Source organism: Pyxicephalus adspersus, chromosome 10 (genome assembly GCF_032062135.1).
Source record: "Pyxicephalus adspersus chromosome 10, UCB_Pads_2.0, whole genome shotgun sequence".
Lineage (NCBI taxonomy): Eukaryota > Metazoa > Chordata > Amphibia > Anura > Pyxicephalidae > Pyxicephalus > Pyxicephalus adspersus.
Window position 1 is genome coordinate 15,769,977 of NC_092867.1, and position 13,393 is coordinate 15,783,369.

Genomic DNA, 13,393 nt, shown 5'->3' on the forward strand with positions numbered 1-13,393 from the left:
ATTTAAATTATATATATTGTAAGTCATGTATTAGGTTAAATGTGAATATTCTATAAATGATCTGATCCATTTTAATATATCATCTTTAATTTTATCTTCAGAATCTGCACCTTGAAGGAAATGTCCTTTGCTCTCTTCCTGAAAGTCTCTTTGTATATCTGCCAAACCTTGTCTGGTTGGATCTCCGCTACAATAAAATTACAAGTCTGCCTAGTACAATTGGGAAGCAAAGGTACATTTTTATAACAAAACAAGTATGCATGTTTCAAGCAAATGTATGTTTCAGTGTCAAAAATGGTAACCAAGTGCTGATAATGTGAACATTTATTTTTTCGTGCAAGACTGCTGGAACTGACACTGACTCTGTGCAGAATAAAAGACTATAGTTTGAGTTGTGCATAAACACAAATTTCACTGAACAGTATTTTACAATATATTTATGATTGAAGCCTGCAAATATTATTTTAGATCTTATTCGCAGCTGTCTATGCTTTTGTTGCAAGGAACAAGAGTTACGCCTAAAGTTTTTGGATACCATTTTTTCTTGGGCTTACCTTGTTATTAAACAACAGTGAAAATTGTATTTATTGTACATGCTATATCAGTAAATAAAAAAATGAAATAAGAATAAATGTGAAGTAGACTCACCTGGGTTTATTTACTGCAATATTAGACATTGTTAACTTTGACACTCTGTTACTTGACTAAAATTGGTAAATAAAAAGCTGTGTACACTTTAATCATCCAATCATGTAGCAAGAAAAAATCCTCTTTTCTTTTTCACTTCTCTCTGAAATGTTTGAGTGTATTCTTTATTTATTATAATTATTATGTATTGTGAGCATACATTTTTTCTTAAGTGAATTTGAATAAACCTTTTTTGAAATGGCTGAAATGCCCAATACAGCCTGCGATCTAGCAATAGGTCCAACAAAAGATCAGCTCAAAAAAAGTTTATTAGTGGATCAGGTATGATGACATTTATCTCGCATGCTTTTTACTTGGTGAAGCTGAATGACATTTATTAAACACAATATAAATATATTTTATGTGCATTCCAGAAAAAAAAACACAGGAAAATATATGCAACAATGATCACATTTTGAGAATTATTTCAGCTGAAAATCAACTGAAATAAAAAACATTTTAGGGTACAAGCACCTGTGAATTATTTACCTTTGTGTGATGCATAATTTAAAAAGGCCTTTCTACTACTGAAACAAATACAAAATAATTAATGGAATGGAAAAAAAAAACAATAGATAGCAGATACCTATACACATATATCAGTGCAGAATACATTGCTGTTCTCCATGCATGTCCAGCCTGTATGGAGCTATTGTTCTGGATTTCCAGGATCCCAGGTAGAGTATGTCCTCATTTACTACCCTCCCTGCTTCCTCCTTATGAGTTGGTCATTCTGTGCTACAGACTCTCTCATCACCAGGGAATAAGAGCTTGGATTATTCTTGAATTTCCTCTTTCTTGTCTGGGTGTTCTCTTGCTGTCTCCAACTCCCAACTAAATTACATGATTATTACAGAACTTGTTATCCTATCTTCGCTCTATTCACCCTTGCCGGTAGTCACTATAAATGTAGATAACACCCCATTATTGCTAAAGCTTGCTGTCTGGGGGTATTCTTTAATGAGCTTTTATTCAAGCTTCAAATTCGCTCATTAACTACTTCCTGTTATTTCTGTCTTAAAATAATTCTCAAATTCAACCCTTCCTCACACATAAGGCTTTTATAATGCTTGTTCATGTTCATCATTCTCGTCGTGTTCATTATATCCTATCTTTACTACTGGAACATCGTTCACTGCAGTATACCAACAGACTGCAAGGTAAAATGCTTGTTTATGTTCTCATCATATCTTGTCTTGTCTGCTGCAACATCCTGCACTGCACTTTACTAATATGCTGGAATCACTACTAAACTCTGCTGCTTACCTTATCTATCTTTGCCAATTTCTGAACTGGCTACCAAACACACAGGCAATCCAATTTAATTCCCATATAAAGTTCTCCAAACCTGTTCTCTATATACATATCTTCGCTTGTTTCCACAAATTTTCCCAGCTTGCAATCTTTACTCATGAAATCATTAAGCATGAAACTCACCTACCTTGGTCACCTCTTCTCAATCACCTATCCAAGAGTTCTCCCAAGCCTTACCCTACCTTTGGAATGGCAGGGTCCTTCCGCTAATGTGTCTTGATCAAATCAACATGTATTGCTGTTCGTATTTTTTTTTTATATGTGTGCTGGATAGATATATATATATATATATATATATATATATATATATTTTACTGTGTATTTATGATACCCACTATTGTTTATTTTATACTCCACAAAAGATGATAGCATTATAAAAATAAAACCTAATAAAAAAAAAATCTAAGAACTTCCAACCTTGCCAAATTACTGCCAAAAGAGCAATAGACTGAACGAAGCTGGCTGATCCAGCAAACCTGGAATAAACTTCTTCAGGTATTTGCTGTTTGCTATCAAATGTTTTGAATCCTGGACCAGATCCATTCCAGATTTGCTGGATCACCCAGCTTCAGTGAAGAAAATGTATGCTTTCCAGCCTTGGAGAGCTTTAATAAATCAGGGGCAGTGAGTGAACTTATGCAGTGCAGCTATACCTGAATAAAAGCCTGAAGCCCTTTTTTCTACGTTTTTTTACGGTTTTCTCATATGCATGCCAAACACATTTTTCACTGTGAAATATTAGTATGTTATTTGTAATGGGGCCCCATCACACAAGTCTCTCTAATCTCCATCCCAAGAGCAATTCCTCTGATAAAGAAACTAATAAAATCCAAAGCAAATATTTAGAATCGTATGTGAATTCTGACTTCATAAATATTAATTTTATTGGTAATTGCCAAATTGTATTGTACCCAGACAGCTTTGATCTTCCTAACACCCCTTCTGTTTGCTGCATAAATAGTTTATATTGTCTTCCATAGGCAACTGAAGTACCTTCTTTTAGAGGCAAACCCAATACAAGCTCTTCCTGTACAGCTTGGTAAGTCTTTTGTATTAGTGCATGTTTTTTAGATATCTATATACATTATTTATGGACCAGAGATGGATGATCTTTTATCCCTGTGTAAAGAAAACTCAGATGTAAACAAAAAATCTTTAGATTTAGGTTATCCCAACAGCAATACACATTACCTATTAGGATTACGTTAAACAGATGATTATATTCAAAATAGGTGAAAATTCAGTGTTCCAGAACACACTAAGATTATAGATATGTTCCAATACTCTACGTGGTATTTTCCGAATGTAGCTTCATATGGCATGGTTATTGGTACTCCTTGTCCTCTTGGGGTCATTACCATGCTTCTATCCGTTTCGCATTCTATTTACTCTCTTATGTTGTATGCGCTATTCATCTGTTGAGAAGGGCGTCTCGTCTTTAATGTTTCTTAATCTGAGCAACTAGAAGTTATTTTCAGTTATTATTATAGTTACTTTAGCCTTGATTTTCTGTCATTCAGTTCTACTGTTGTGTATTATGATTTATGTGTTTGCTCTGTTTGTTTCCTTCTCCTCAATACCTTTAAACGCATTTGCTCTAATGCGTTTCTCCCTTTTATCTTTTCTGTATTGTACTCCTTTTGAAATCCCAATAAAACTAGCCAAATTCAAACCTGCATTAACACTGGTTTACTACCTATTCCATGCAATGATGCATGTATTTTACCACTCATTAAAGGCAGGAGAGGAAACACTTTCATCAGTAAAGCTGGGTGATCCAGCAAACCTTGGGATAGATCTGGTCCAGTATTGAAAACATTTGCTAACAAACAGCAAATGACATTAGGAAAAATCTATTCAAGGTTTGCTGGATCACCTAGCTTCATTGATGAAAATGTATCCTCTCCAGCCTTGGAGAGCTTTAATAAATCAGGCAGATTATTGCAATGCATGTTTACTTATGTCTTGTGCAGCATGGTACCTGGGCATTCAATTACATAGTCTCCCAAAAGCATATCTAGAGTAGCTTGCAGCACACCCAAGCTGCATATGAACATATGTACAATGCCTGTTGGTGAGCCGCAATACAATGGTACAAGTGTAGGTGCTGACCGCCAATTAAATCAGACTTTGCAGTTCTGCATTATGATATTGTAGGTAACATACAAGTTTATGCCAATTTGTTTTACAAGCTAAACTTTATTTTTTTATCAAGGATGAAAAATTACACAAATGTTTTCCAAAAATGCAACATTTGTAACATATCATTTGTGTGTTTGGAAAGTCCCTCTGCTTTCCCTTTTGTATGTGATAGCAGAAGAAATTGGTGAGCCCCATGTGAGACCTAAATTGAAAATCTTGGTTAAGAGTTTACCAGTAATTAAAAGCTTTCCTGAGGTGTGCTTTGATCATGGTAAGATTGGCATGTCTTCTTGAGAAGCCCATGCCACTTCCATGGAATTCACCCACTGGGCTTCCAATCACCCAAACTTCCAGTTTGTCCAGATGGAGGTGATAGAATTTGTCTCAAGCCAAAAGTAATGTACAGGAGATCTGGTGGTATTTTGCCCCCTCCAAACCAACACTGCTGGGTGCAGGCTGTGACAATATGGAGGAAGTTCTCCTTTCCCCAAGACAGAGCCAGTCCTTCTATTAGGCCTCTCCGAAGCGGGACTCGCAGGATGCGGAGCAGAGGTTAACTTTTGTGACTAAATGTTGTTCGGCATTGAGACCATCACGCCTCATATTTTAAACCTAAAAAACTTGTTTTCGAAAGAAAGAAAAAACATTTCAAAAGTCTCAAGTCATAGGGAAGACTGCAATCAGTTTAGGTTATGTGTAGGCTGAAAGTCAGTATATACATAATATACACATAACTCATATAACTCACATAGTGGCATCAGATTGTGTGCCTTAGTGGAGATGATTGAGAATTGACAATTGTTATGTGATTGGCTCAAAGCGTGCAACAATAATATTTCTTTTAACACTCACTGAGAAGTTTTAGCAGAATTCTTTAAAATATTCATTGTAGGAAGGAAGATTTCAACCACTAGATTTTAAAATAACCATTTTTTTGTCTTGATACTGCCAAAGTAATCAGAAATTTCACTAAAACCTTTATTAGAGCTTTGGCAAATCTATCTGTTGAGACGTGACTTTTGATGGCTGCATTTTTTTCCTCTTTGCTGTACCTTGTAGCAGTTAAGATTAATTGCAACCATTTTCTGTGCTGCTGAGCATGACTGTTTGCTAATGCACTGTGGAATTCTATTTCACCCTGCAGAACTTTGCTTAAATACACAGATCCACAAATGTATTTCATACTGTGACAAAGTAATATTGTTTTCTTTGGGGTTTTAATGCATCTCAAATAGTGTGAATTAACTACTTAGAATGAAATGTTTTTAACTTTTTTTTTTTCTTGTACTGCAGAAAAAATGTTTGTTTAGTTACAGAATTATCCAGTTTTAGTTAACCTTTGTTTTCATGTATATGTTGTGTGGGATCAGTTGTATTCTTTTGGCCTTTTCTTAGTCTCTCTTAGTCTTATTTGTGACAGCGTAAAGAAGGCGGTGGCAACTAAAACAGCTTAAATTTTATTCGCTTTTTTAATATAATAAGCAAGGACAACATTTTATTGCTATATCACCACTACCAGAGTTACCATTTCTATCCTTCTAGTTTCTATGTGGCATAAACACAAATTTTATATGCGCTCCTACATCCAAATTTTCTTGTTCTGGATTCTAGAAAAAAAGTACAGTGGTTACAACTGAATGTGCAAGAAAGCCAAGTGTCCATGTAGGTATCTGTTATAGAGTATATTAGGATGTTTTAGCCTTATAGCTGAACTATAGGTCAATACCTGGATGCAATGCATATATGAAAGCTAGTTTAGTTGTAAAAGAATTTAAAATCCAACCAGATTTTGAGATATGTGCAGCTCTATCTTGGAAGCGGTAGACCTGGGGTTTCACTGCTACAGTTTAGGAATACTTAAAGGGCAGGCTTCTCCCTTACCTGTGACCAGAATGCAAAAAAGGTGACCTAAGAAAAGTCATGAGCTCATCTTCCTTCTCCCTCTGTCCTATTACTATGGGTTCCTGATAACACATAAGCATTTCAGTACACCGGACATCTTGTGCCGCTTCTTTGTCTCCAAGTGTAATCTTGGCTGTACATTGACTACAACAAGCTAACACCAGCTCACATTCAGGTACTTACATTTAAAAATGAAAAAGACATTTGTATTTGTTGTTACTGTATGCAAGAAGTTTTTTTTTTTGTAAAAGTGCGGAATATTTGTTTTGTTTTATCTGTATATATGTGTTTTGGTTTACAACAAATCTACTGTAATTACCTCTTGATAGTTTTCAATAAAGTCTTTAAAATACAAAAAATGAAAAAACATTAATGATGTTTTGATGAATACAGGGATACGCGGGCCTGGGTAAAAATGTAAAAAAAAAAGGTGTATGTGTGAGATCAGTACTTGGAACTGGAAGAAAAAGTACCTGCTGCCCTGTCAAAGACTGTCCATTGGAATGATCCACTTGAATTTGACAAATTGTAATATTTGTGAAATTATACCTAATTATTTTTATGGCTGACTTCCAGTTTCTAATGTAAAAATGGGTAAGATTTGGCAATTACTAAAGATCACCAAATCTACTGCGCTAGTGACAAAAACAGAATTGTGTCAGACAGAATGACCTGTACGTGAAAAGGTCGTTTCACAAGCAAATCAGTGTAACTTCAGGACTCTCTTTTGTTTCATATTTCTCATTGGTAAACATAGATATTCATTCTTACTTGTCTATCTGTAATGTGGTGGTAATGCAGGATGAAACTTTTAATAACCTTTTTTTCCCATTTCTGCACAGGTGATTTGACTACACTAAAGGCTTTAAATCTCCGGCATTGCCCACTTGAATTCCCTCCAGAAGATGTTGTTTGTAAAGGACTTGAATCTATTTTATCTTTTCTCAGAAACTGCAGAGAGACAGATCCTGTGTGTTCCGAATTTGGTGAACCAGGTATACAATATCTGTAACTATTATTATGTTGTGGAAAATTAAAGCCACACAAATGGGATATTTTTGTTTTGACATTGTTCTAGCTGTCTGAATCAGCCTCTGTTATCTCTATACATGACTTTTCAGGTATACGCAACGTCCATAGTCATTAAAAGGATATGTTGTCAACTCGTACTAAAATATTGTTTATGGCTAGGATAAATCTTCTGAATTTTATAGCAGTTGCTCAATTTAGTTCTTGTTACTATACAGACTGTTTCCATTCAGCTTCAGTAGCACTTACTGTCAAGGATCTGTACTTCAATATTGGGATCCAGTCAACCTTGCCAAATATCACAAGCAGCTCAATGACTTCATTGTTTTCCACCACAATTAAAGACAATACCTTTTTAGATTTGTCATTAAATTATTGACACCACCATATAACAAAATAGTTTACAAATAAATGTTTATCTACAAAATGCAGTCGTTGAGTCAAATTTTTACTACTGGAGCAAAACCTTTAGCCTTTTTCCCCATGATCCCTCTTTGGGGCTGTTGTAAAATTTCTGGCATATAACTAGGGACAGGCAGCAGCAGGTCGATAGAAAAATAAAAGCCAGGATAGCTTAGTTTCATGACCTGTCACATAGAGGCTGATTTATTAAAGCTCTCTAATATTGGAGAAGATAGACTATCATGGGAGAATCTGATGGCTTTGGTCCAGGATTGAAAACATTTGCCAACTAATAGCAAAAGATTTTTAGGAAATCCATTCCGGGTTTGCTGAATCTCCTTAGTTCCTCCATAAAAATATATACGATCCAGCCTTGGAGAGCTTTAATAAATCTTTTCATAGTGTCTTTCATCCATTTACAAAGCTTTTTAGGATGAAAAAGAAAGGGAGAACTCCATGGGGGAACTGCAAGCTGCACACTTTTGCCCATAAGGTATCAACTGGTTATAAGATAGAAGCTGTAGTGATTGGCATCTATAGGTGTACCAAAAACACACAGCATGCGAAAATACAACCAGGAAAAAGTCATTTTCAGTCAGAGCTTCTGTTTTTTTTTTTTTGTTTTTTTTTCCCCGTCTTCATGAAAATTTTAACTTTGTGTTCAGAATTTGTAGGTACCAGTATAAAGTCTGTATCCCAGTCTATGTGCACATACATATAATACTAAAAAAAACACATTGACTTTTGCTTTTTTCTTTTAAAGAACTTCCTCCTGTGGAGAAACTCAATCTTAAAGAGCTAATTGTTATTAAGATTTTTCATGGTGAAATATTGTGACTATAAATATTATAGTCTACTGTAAGGTTCTTATCTCAAGCATAAAAAATTTAATTTCCAAGGAATTTGTTTGTTTCTCCCAGAGCAAACTAACAGGTTCATATTATAGCAATCAGCCCTGTCCTTGTCCATTATTTAAATTCTTTAGTGAAAAATATATGAATATACAGCGGCTTCAGAAAGTATTCAGACACCTTTTCTTGTTTCAGTGGTATTATGTTGCAGCCTGGTGCTTTGATTGTTCAATTTTTTTTCTCATTAACCAATTCTCAGTACCCCATAATAAGTGAAAACAATTTTTACAATTTTGTAATTTTATTAAAAAGAAAATGCTAAAATGTGTGTTACAATTTACATAAGTATTCAGATCTTTTGCAACAACACTTGTTAAAATTTAGCTCAGGTGCCTCCCATTTCTCTTGATCGCTGCCGAGATGTTTCTGTATCTTGTTTGGAGGAGACCACCTAGGATGTATTAAAAATTGATTAAACATGATTTGGAAAGACACACAACTCTCTATAGAAGGCCTCATAGCTGACAATGCATATCAGAGCAAAAACCAAGCAATGAGGTCAAAGGAACAGCCTGCAGAGCTCAGACTCGGGATTGTTGCAAAGTATAGTCCTGAGGCTGAATGGATGTAGCAAATCAACTTAGTACTGTTTGTTGGAATCAGTAAAGAACCTGCAATAAATATGTTAGGAAAACCACTTTGCAACAGATTGTCAAAAAAGGTTCTCAGAGCACCAGATACAGACAACAATGGGGTAAATCAATGCACTGCAGCTATGATTGGGTGGAAACCTAAAGCATTCAATAGGTGAGCATTTTTCCCTGTATGCATTTGGAGGTTAACTTTTTAGTGCTGACTGCATTAAACATTCAGCTCCTAGTGGGAATCCTGTAAAATCTGTTTGCTAGCAATATGAAAAATGATTTGAAAATTAACAGCACAGACTAAAATTATCTTTAATGAATATGCTAGCTTATGCTAATTGGTAAAGAAAAATAAATTAACCATACTAAGAAGCCTACTGTTCATTTTTGGATCATGACATAAATTGGCTTTTCATTCCAGAATATGAGAAAGAAGATTACAATTATAGCTACAATTAATGAAGTCTTATGTTTACTTCTAGCTGTGTTACAGGACTTTATTAGTTGCCTTCACCTGGACAACTTCTGAATATGAGTTCTGAATCAATTTTTTTTATAGTCTTTGGCATTAAATGTATTTATTTTCTATTTAACACTCACTTCCTTTTAAAGCTGCATTTCCAATACAGTAAGCTGGTCCTAAAAATGCAGCCCTGACAAGTGTTCTTATATCTTTTAACTGTAAATATGCAGTAGTTCATAGATAACATTTCCTTTCGTTGCTCATTTAGTAGCAGCTGACATGTATAAAAAGAAAGTATTTGTTTTGAAGAATGTAATTTAATTTACAGTATAATCACCAGCACACTCGATTGCACAGCAATAGCACAATTTAATATTTGTATGGTATGGAAAGAAAAGAATATGCAATGTTTCAAAGAATTTCTTTATTGACAAATAGTTGTTGGTGAACCTAATAAACAGTGATGAAAAGCAGTTTTTTTGGGATCATTAAAGCAGAACTTTCATTAAAAAAAAAACACTTTCCTTTATATGTGAAAAGCCCTTAAACCTTCCAAAAACTGATCCCAGTGAGTCCTGTGCTGTCATGGCTTCTCTCCTATTTCCAGGGCTTTCGTTCTGCTTTGAGCTATTGATGAATAGTCGCCATTTAGTTGAGTTAAAGATTGGAATTCCCAGGTATGGTATGGAAATACACAAAGCCACTGTCAGTTCTAAAGTACTGCAGAAATTAAATTTCTCCGGTTCAAAAGTACAATACCTTTGTTCCTTTTACAAGTAAGTTTTTCTCACGCAGTCTTGATGCTAGGAGTTCTGAAGCCTTCTTCGATAGTCACAAATCATGTGCCAAATCACTCAACTCATGCTGATCAAATCCCTTACGAAGAGTCCTCTTCAATTTCAAACTCTTCATCATTGTTGTCACTTCATCACCATAATCATGTTCTTCAAGAGAGGGTAGTGTAACGATAACTGGCACTGGGATTCCATCTGAATGAGCCACTGAGCGAATAGCCGATGGTAGACTAGGATACTCTGTTACATTTATTTTTCTTGTTATATCCTGCAGTTTTCACTATACAAAAGTAACAGTCACTGAAATGATCTCCTGGCTCTCGCCAAACCATAGATATACCAAATGGCATCTTATCACGTGTTCTAAATCCGTAAACCCTCGACACACTTTTGCACACCTTATGAGGGGCCCAAGACTTATCACCAAGTTTAACTTTGAAATGTGCCAAATAGGCTTGCTCTATAAATGTGCTGATGTTCATCCTTTCACTGGAAATGGTGAAACTGTCACAGATAGAACAAAATGAATCAGGGTTGTTTAGGCACTTACAACGAGAAGCAGCAGAGCCAGACATAATCTGAAAGAAAAGAAATACGTGTGAAAGTAGATAAGTAATTTTTGCTTATTCACTACGTAGAGCAGCGCACAACCTCTGACCACACTGTCTTGCGTGTAAATGAATAGCCTTTACAAATCCACGCTGCAGTAATCGCATTAATATAAGTGGTGGAGAAAAAACCTGACATCATAGAAGAAAACTAACTGCACTATCAGAATCAGCATACCTATTTTAGTGTAAATTTAAAAAATTTAAGTCAACAAAAAAATTGTTCAAACTTGTTCTCCAGTGTTATCAGGAATGAAAAGCTAATAAGTTGTGGTTCACATGTCAAGTTGAAGTGCAAAGTTTCTGCAAATTGTTAATACACTTTTTTTTGTAATTCCTCAAAGGAACCGAGAAATTCTTAACGATTGGCAAAAACAGACACAAATCATGCAACATCAAAAAGCAAAGAACAGAAAGAGAATTGAGGTCCAACAAGAGGTAAGAAAGAGGTTTTGATTACAAACTTCTGTGCATCCAGCAGAGGGCACCATGGTATCACATGCAGGACTTCTAGAGGTCGAAGATCACAGCATTGACATAAGAAGAGATTTCTTTGTACTAATGTGTTAAGAACCTAAATTCTTTGCATTGCTGTGCAGTCTATTACAACATCTAAAATATACAGTAACTATGTGGTTTATTACCAGAAGAAACTTGGGGGAAAAGTGTAAAACTGAGAGGCCTGTCGATGGGAACTTTAGAGGCTTTGTTTCAAAATATAATCTAATGTGAGCACTTCTTGATTTTTCTTTTATCAATAGTTTTCTAACTAGGACTTTTAAGATCTATATTTTTGTGATAAACTAGGTTGCCCCTATGGGTGTTCTGCATACATAAACGAACAATATTTAGTAAAGTCCTATTTTAAAATAAAAGCACTATTTAACACCCACTACCTATCTAAACTCTAATATCTTTAGCTCTGAAGATTTAGTTAGGGATTTTATGAGACCCGGGCTGTCTCGCCCTTCTTCATATTTTGCAGCCTTTGCAAAAAAAAAATCTGTCACATCTAGCTACTAACATTCTTTTCAATGCCTGGGTCTGTAATAATGTGCATAACTGAGGCTGCTGTGAGTAGGGCCCCAGCCAGAATTTTTTCTACCAAGGCTGTGTGACCCTGGATGGGGCCTGGGCAGTGAAGATCTCGGGTTCTGGGCTTAAAGGTAAAAATGTTGGCAGCTAGTTTGATTTGAGGTAAGTGTCACTAAAGTTGTCCAAAAAAATAGACTCTCTTATTGCAGTCTGATTGTATGAGTTTCCAACCACTTGTTGGAAGAACCTGCCTAAACAGTTCAATAAAATCATGCATGCACTGCATAGTATGCAATCTACATTGATAACTCCAAAGCAGTGTTTCTCAACCAAAGTTCCAATGACCAATCTGAGCTTCTGAGGTCAGTTTAAGTGACCCCCCCATGATCTTTTTGGCATTCCTACCACTGGCCAGCAATGTAAGAGGCCTTCTGACCACCATGCTTATATACTGTGAGCTGTGGAAATAGTAATTATAGAAGGGTTCCCTGAAGACCTGAAAGGTATATTAAGGGTTGCCCCATGTTTGAAAGGTCGAGAAACACTGCTGTAAAGCAATTGTTCACCTAATTATAAAGTGTTTATGACCACCTCTAAGTGGACCTTGCAGTAACATGCAAGAGACTTAATATATATTTGGACTTGCATTATTAATTGCAGTTTACTCATTAAAAATGTTAATATTATTATAATGGTTACCTTTTATTATTGTTATTAATATTATTAAACAGGATTAATATAGCGCCAACATATTATGCAGTGCTGTACAATAAATAGGGGTTGCAAATGACAAACGAATACAGACAGTGACACGGGAGGAGAGGACCCTGTACCGAAGAGCTTACAATCTACCTTGTCTTTAACATGATCCTGGGGAATCCCGAGTAGCCATAATTTTGTAAGATTACACCTAAGCACTAACTGGGAGTATTTTGCAAAATTTAGAATACTTCTTTTGGATGATGTTGGTCGTTTAAAAGACTTTAGTGTACCAAAGGGGTTCTGTTTGGTGCGGTGTCCCTTAGTATGCTAGCCCTGGCTCATTTCCCATTATACAAAAACATGAACTGGTATATTAATTTTTTAATCAAAATATACTGCTTGAAATGAACTAGTTATATGATCAAACATAATCTCAAAAAGCTGGAAGCTAGAGATAAATGAGAAGTTTGAAAATATGTTTTAAGGCAAAACAAAGAAACAAACAAAGCATTCAAACATCAAACCGACTTGTTATTTTGTTAATAACATTTACTAATGGAACCATACAGTGCGCTTTTTTTAAGCAAATATATTGCACATGCTAAGCTAAAAATATGATTTTACATGGCCTTGAAGGGCGGATGTAAATGCTGTAAATCTACATTTATCATCACTCTGTGTCTTGGTACATTGCTGAAGGCCATGACTCACTGGATTTATATCATTTATCATGTGGACATTTACAAGGACGAGGCTTTATTGCAGCACAATGAGTCAAGCCCTAGTAAGGAAATCACATTTACCATATCAGGAATGGCAC

The 13,393-nt window shown here is 35.4% G+C and overlaps 1 protein-coding gene across 1 annotated transcript in view; it reads left to right on the forward strand.

Annotated features, from left to right (window-relative positions):
* The window catches only part of LRRC27 (leucine rich repeat containing 27), a 26,229-nt gene that overhangs the window by 1,913 nt on the left and 10,923 nt on the right, over positions 1-13,393 (forward strand). Inside the window, exons 2-6 of the mRNA XM_072424850.1 lie at positions 102-232; positions 2,982-3,040; positions 6,888-7,040; positions 8,240-8,309; positions 11,181-11,274. Coding sequence (XP_072280951.1) covers positions 102-232; positions 2,982-3,040; positions 6,888-7,040; positions 8,240-8,309; positions 11,181-11,274 — 507 coding nt within the window. The remainder of the gene's footprint in view (positions 1-101; positions 233-2,981; positions 3,041-6,887; positions 7,041-8,239; positions 8,310-11,180; positions 11,275-13,393) is intronic.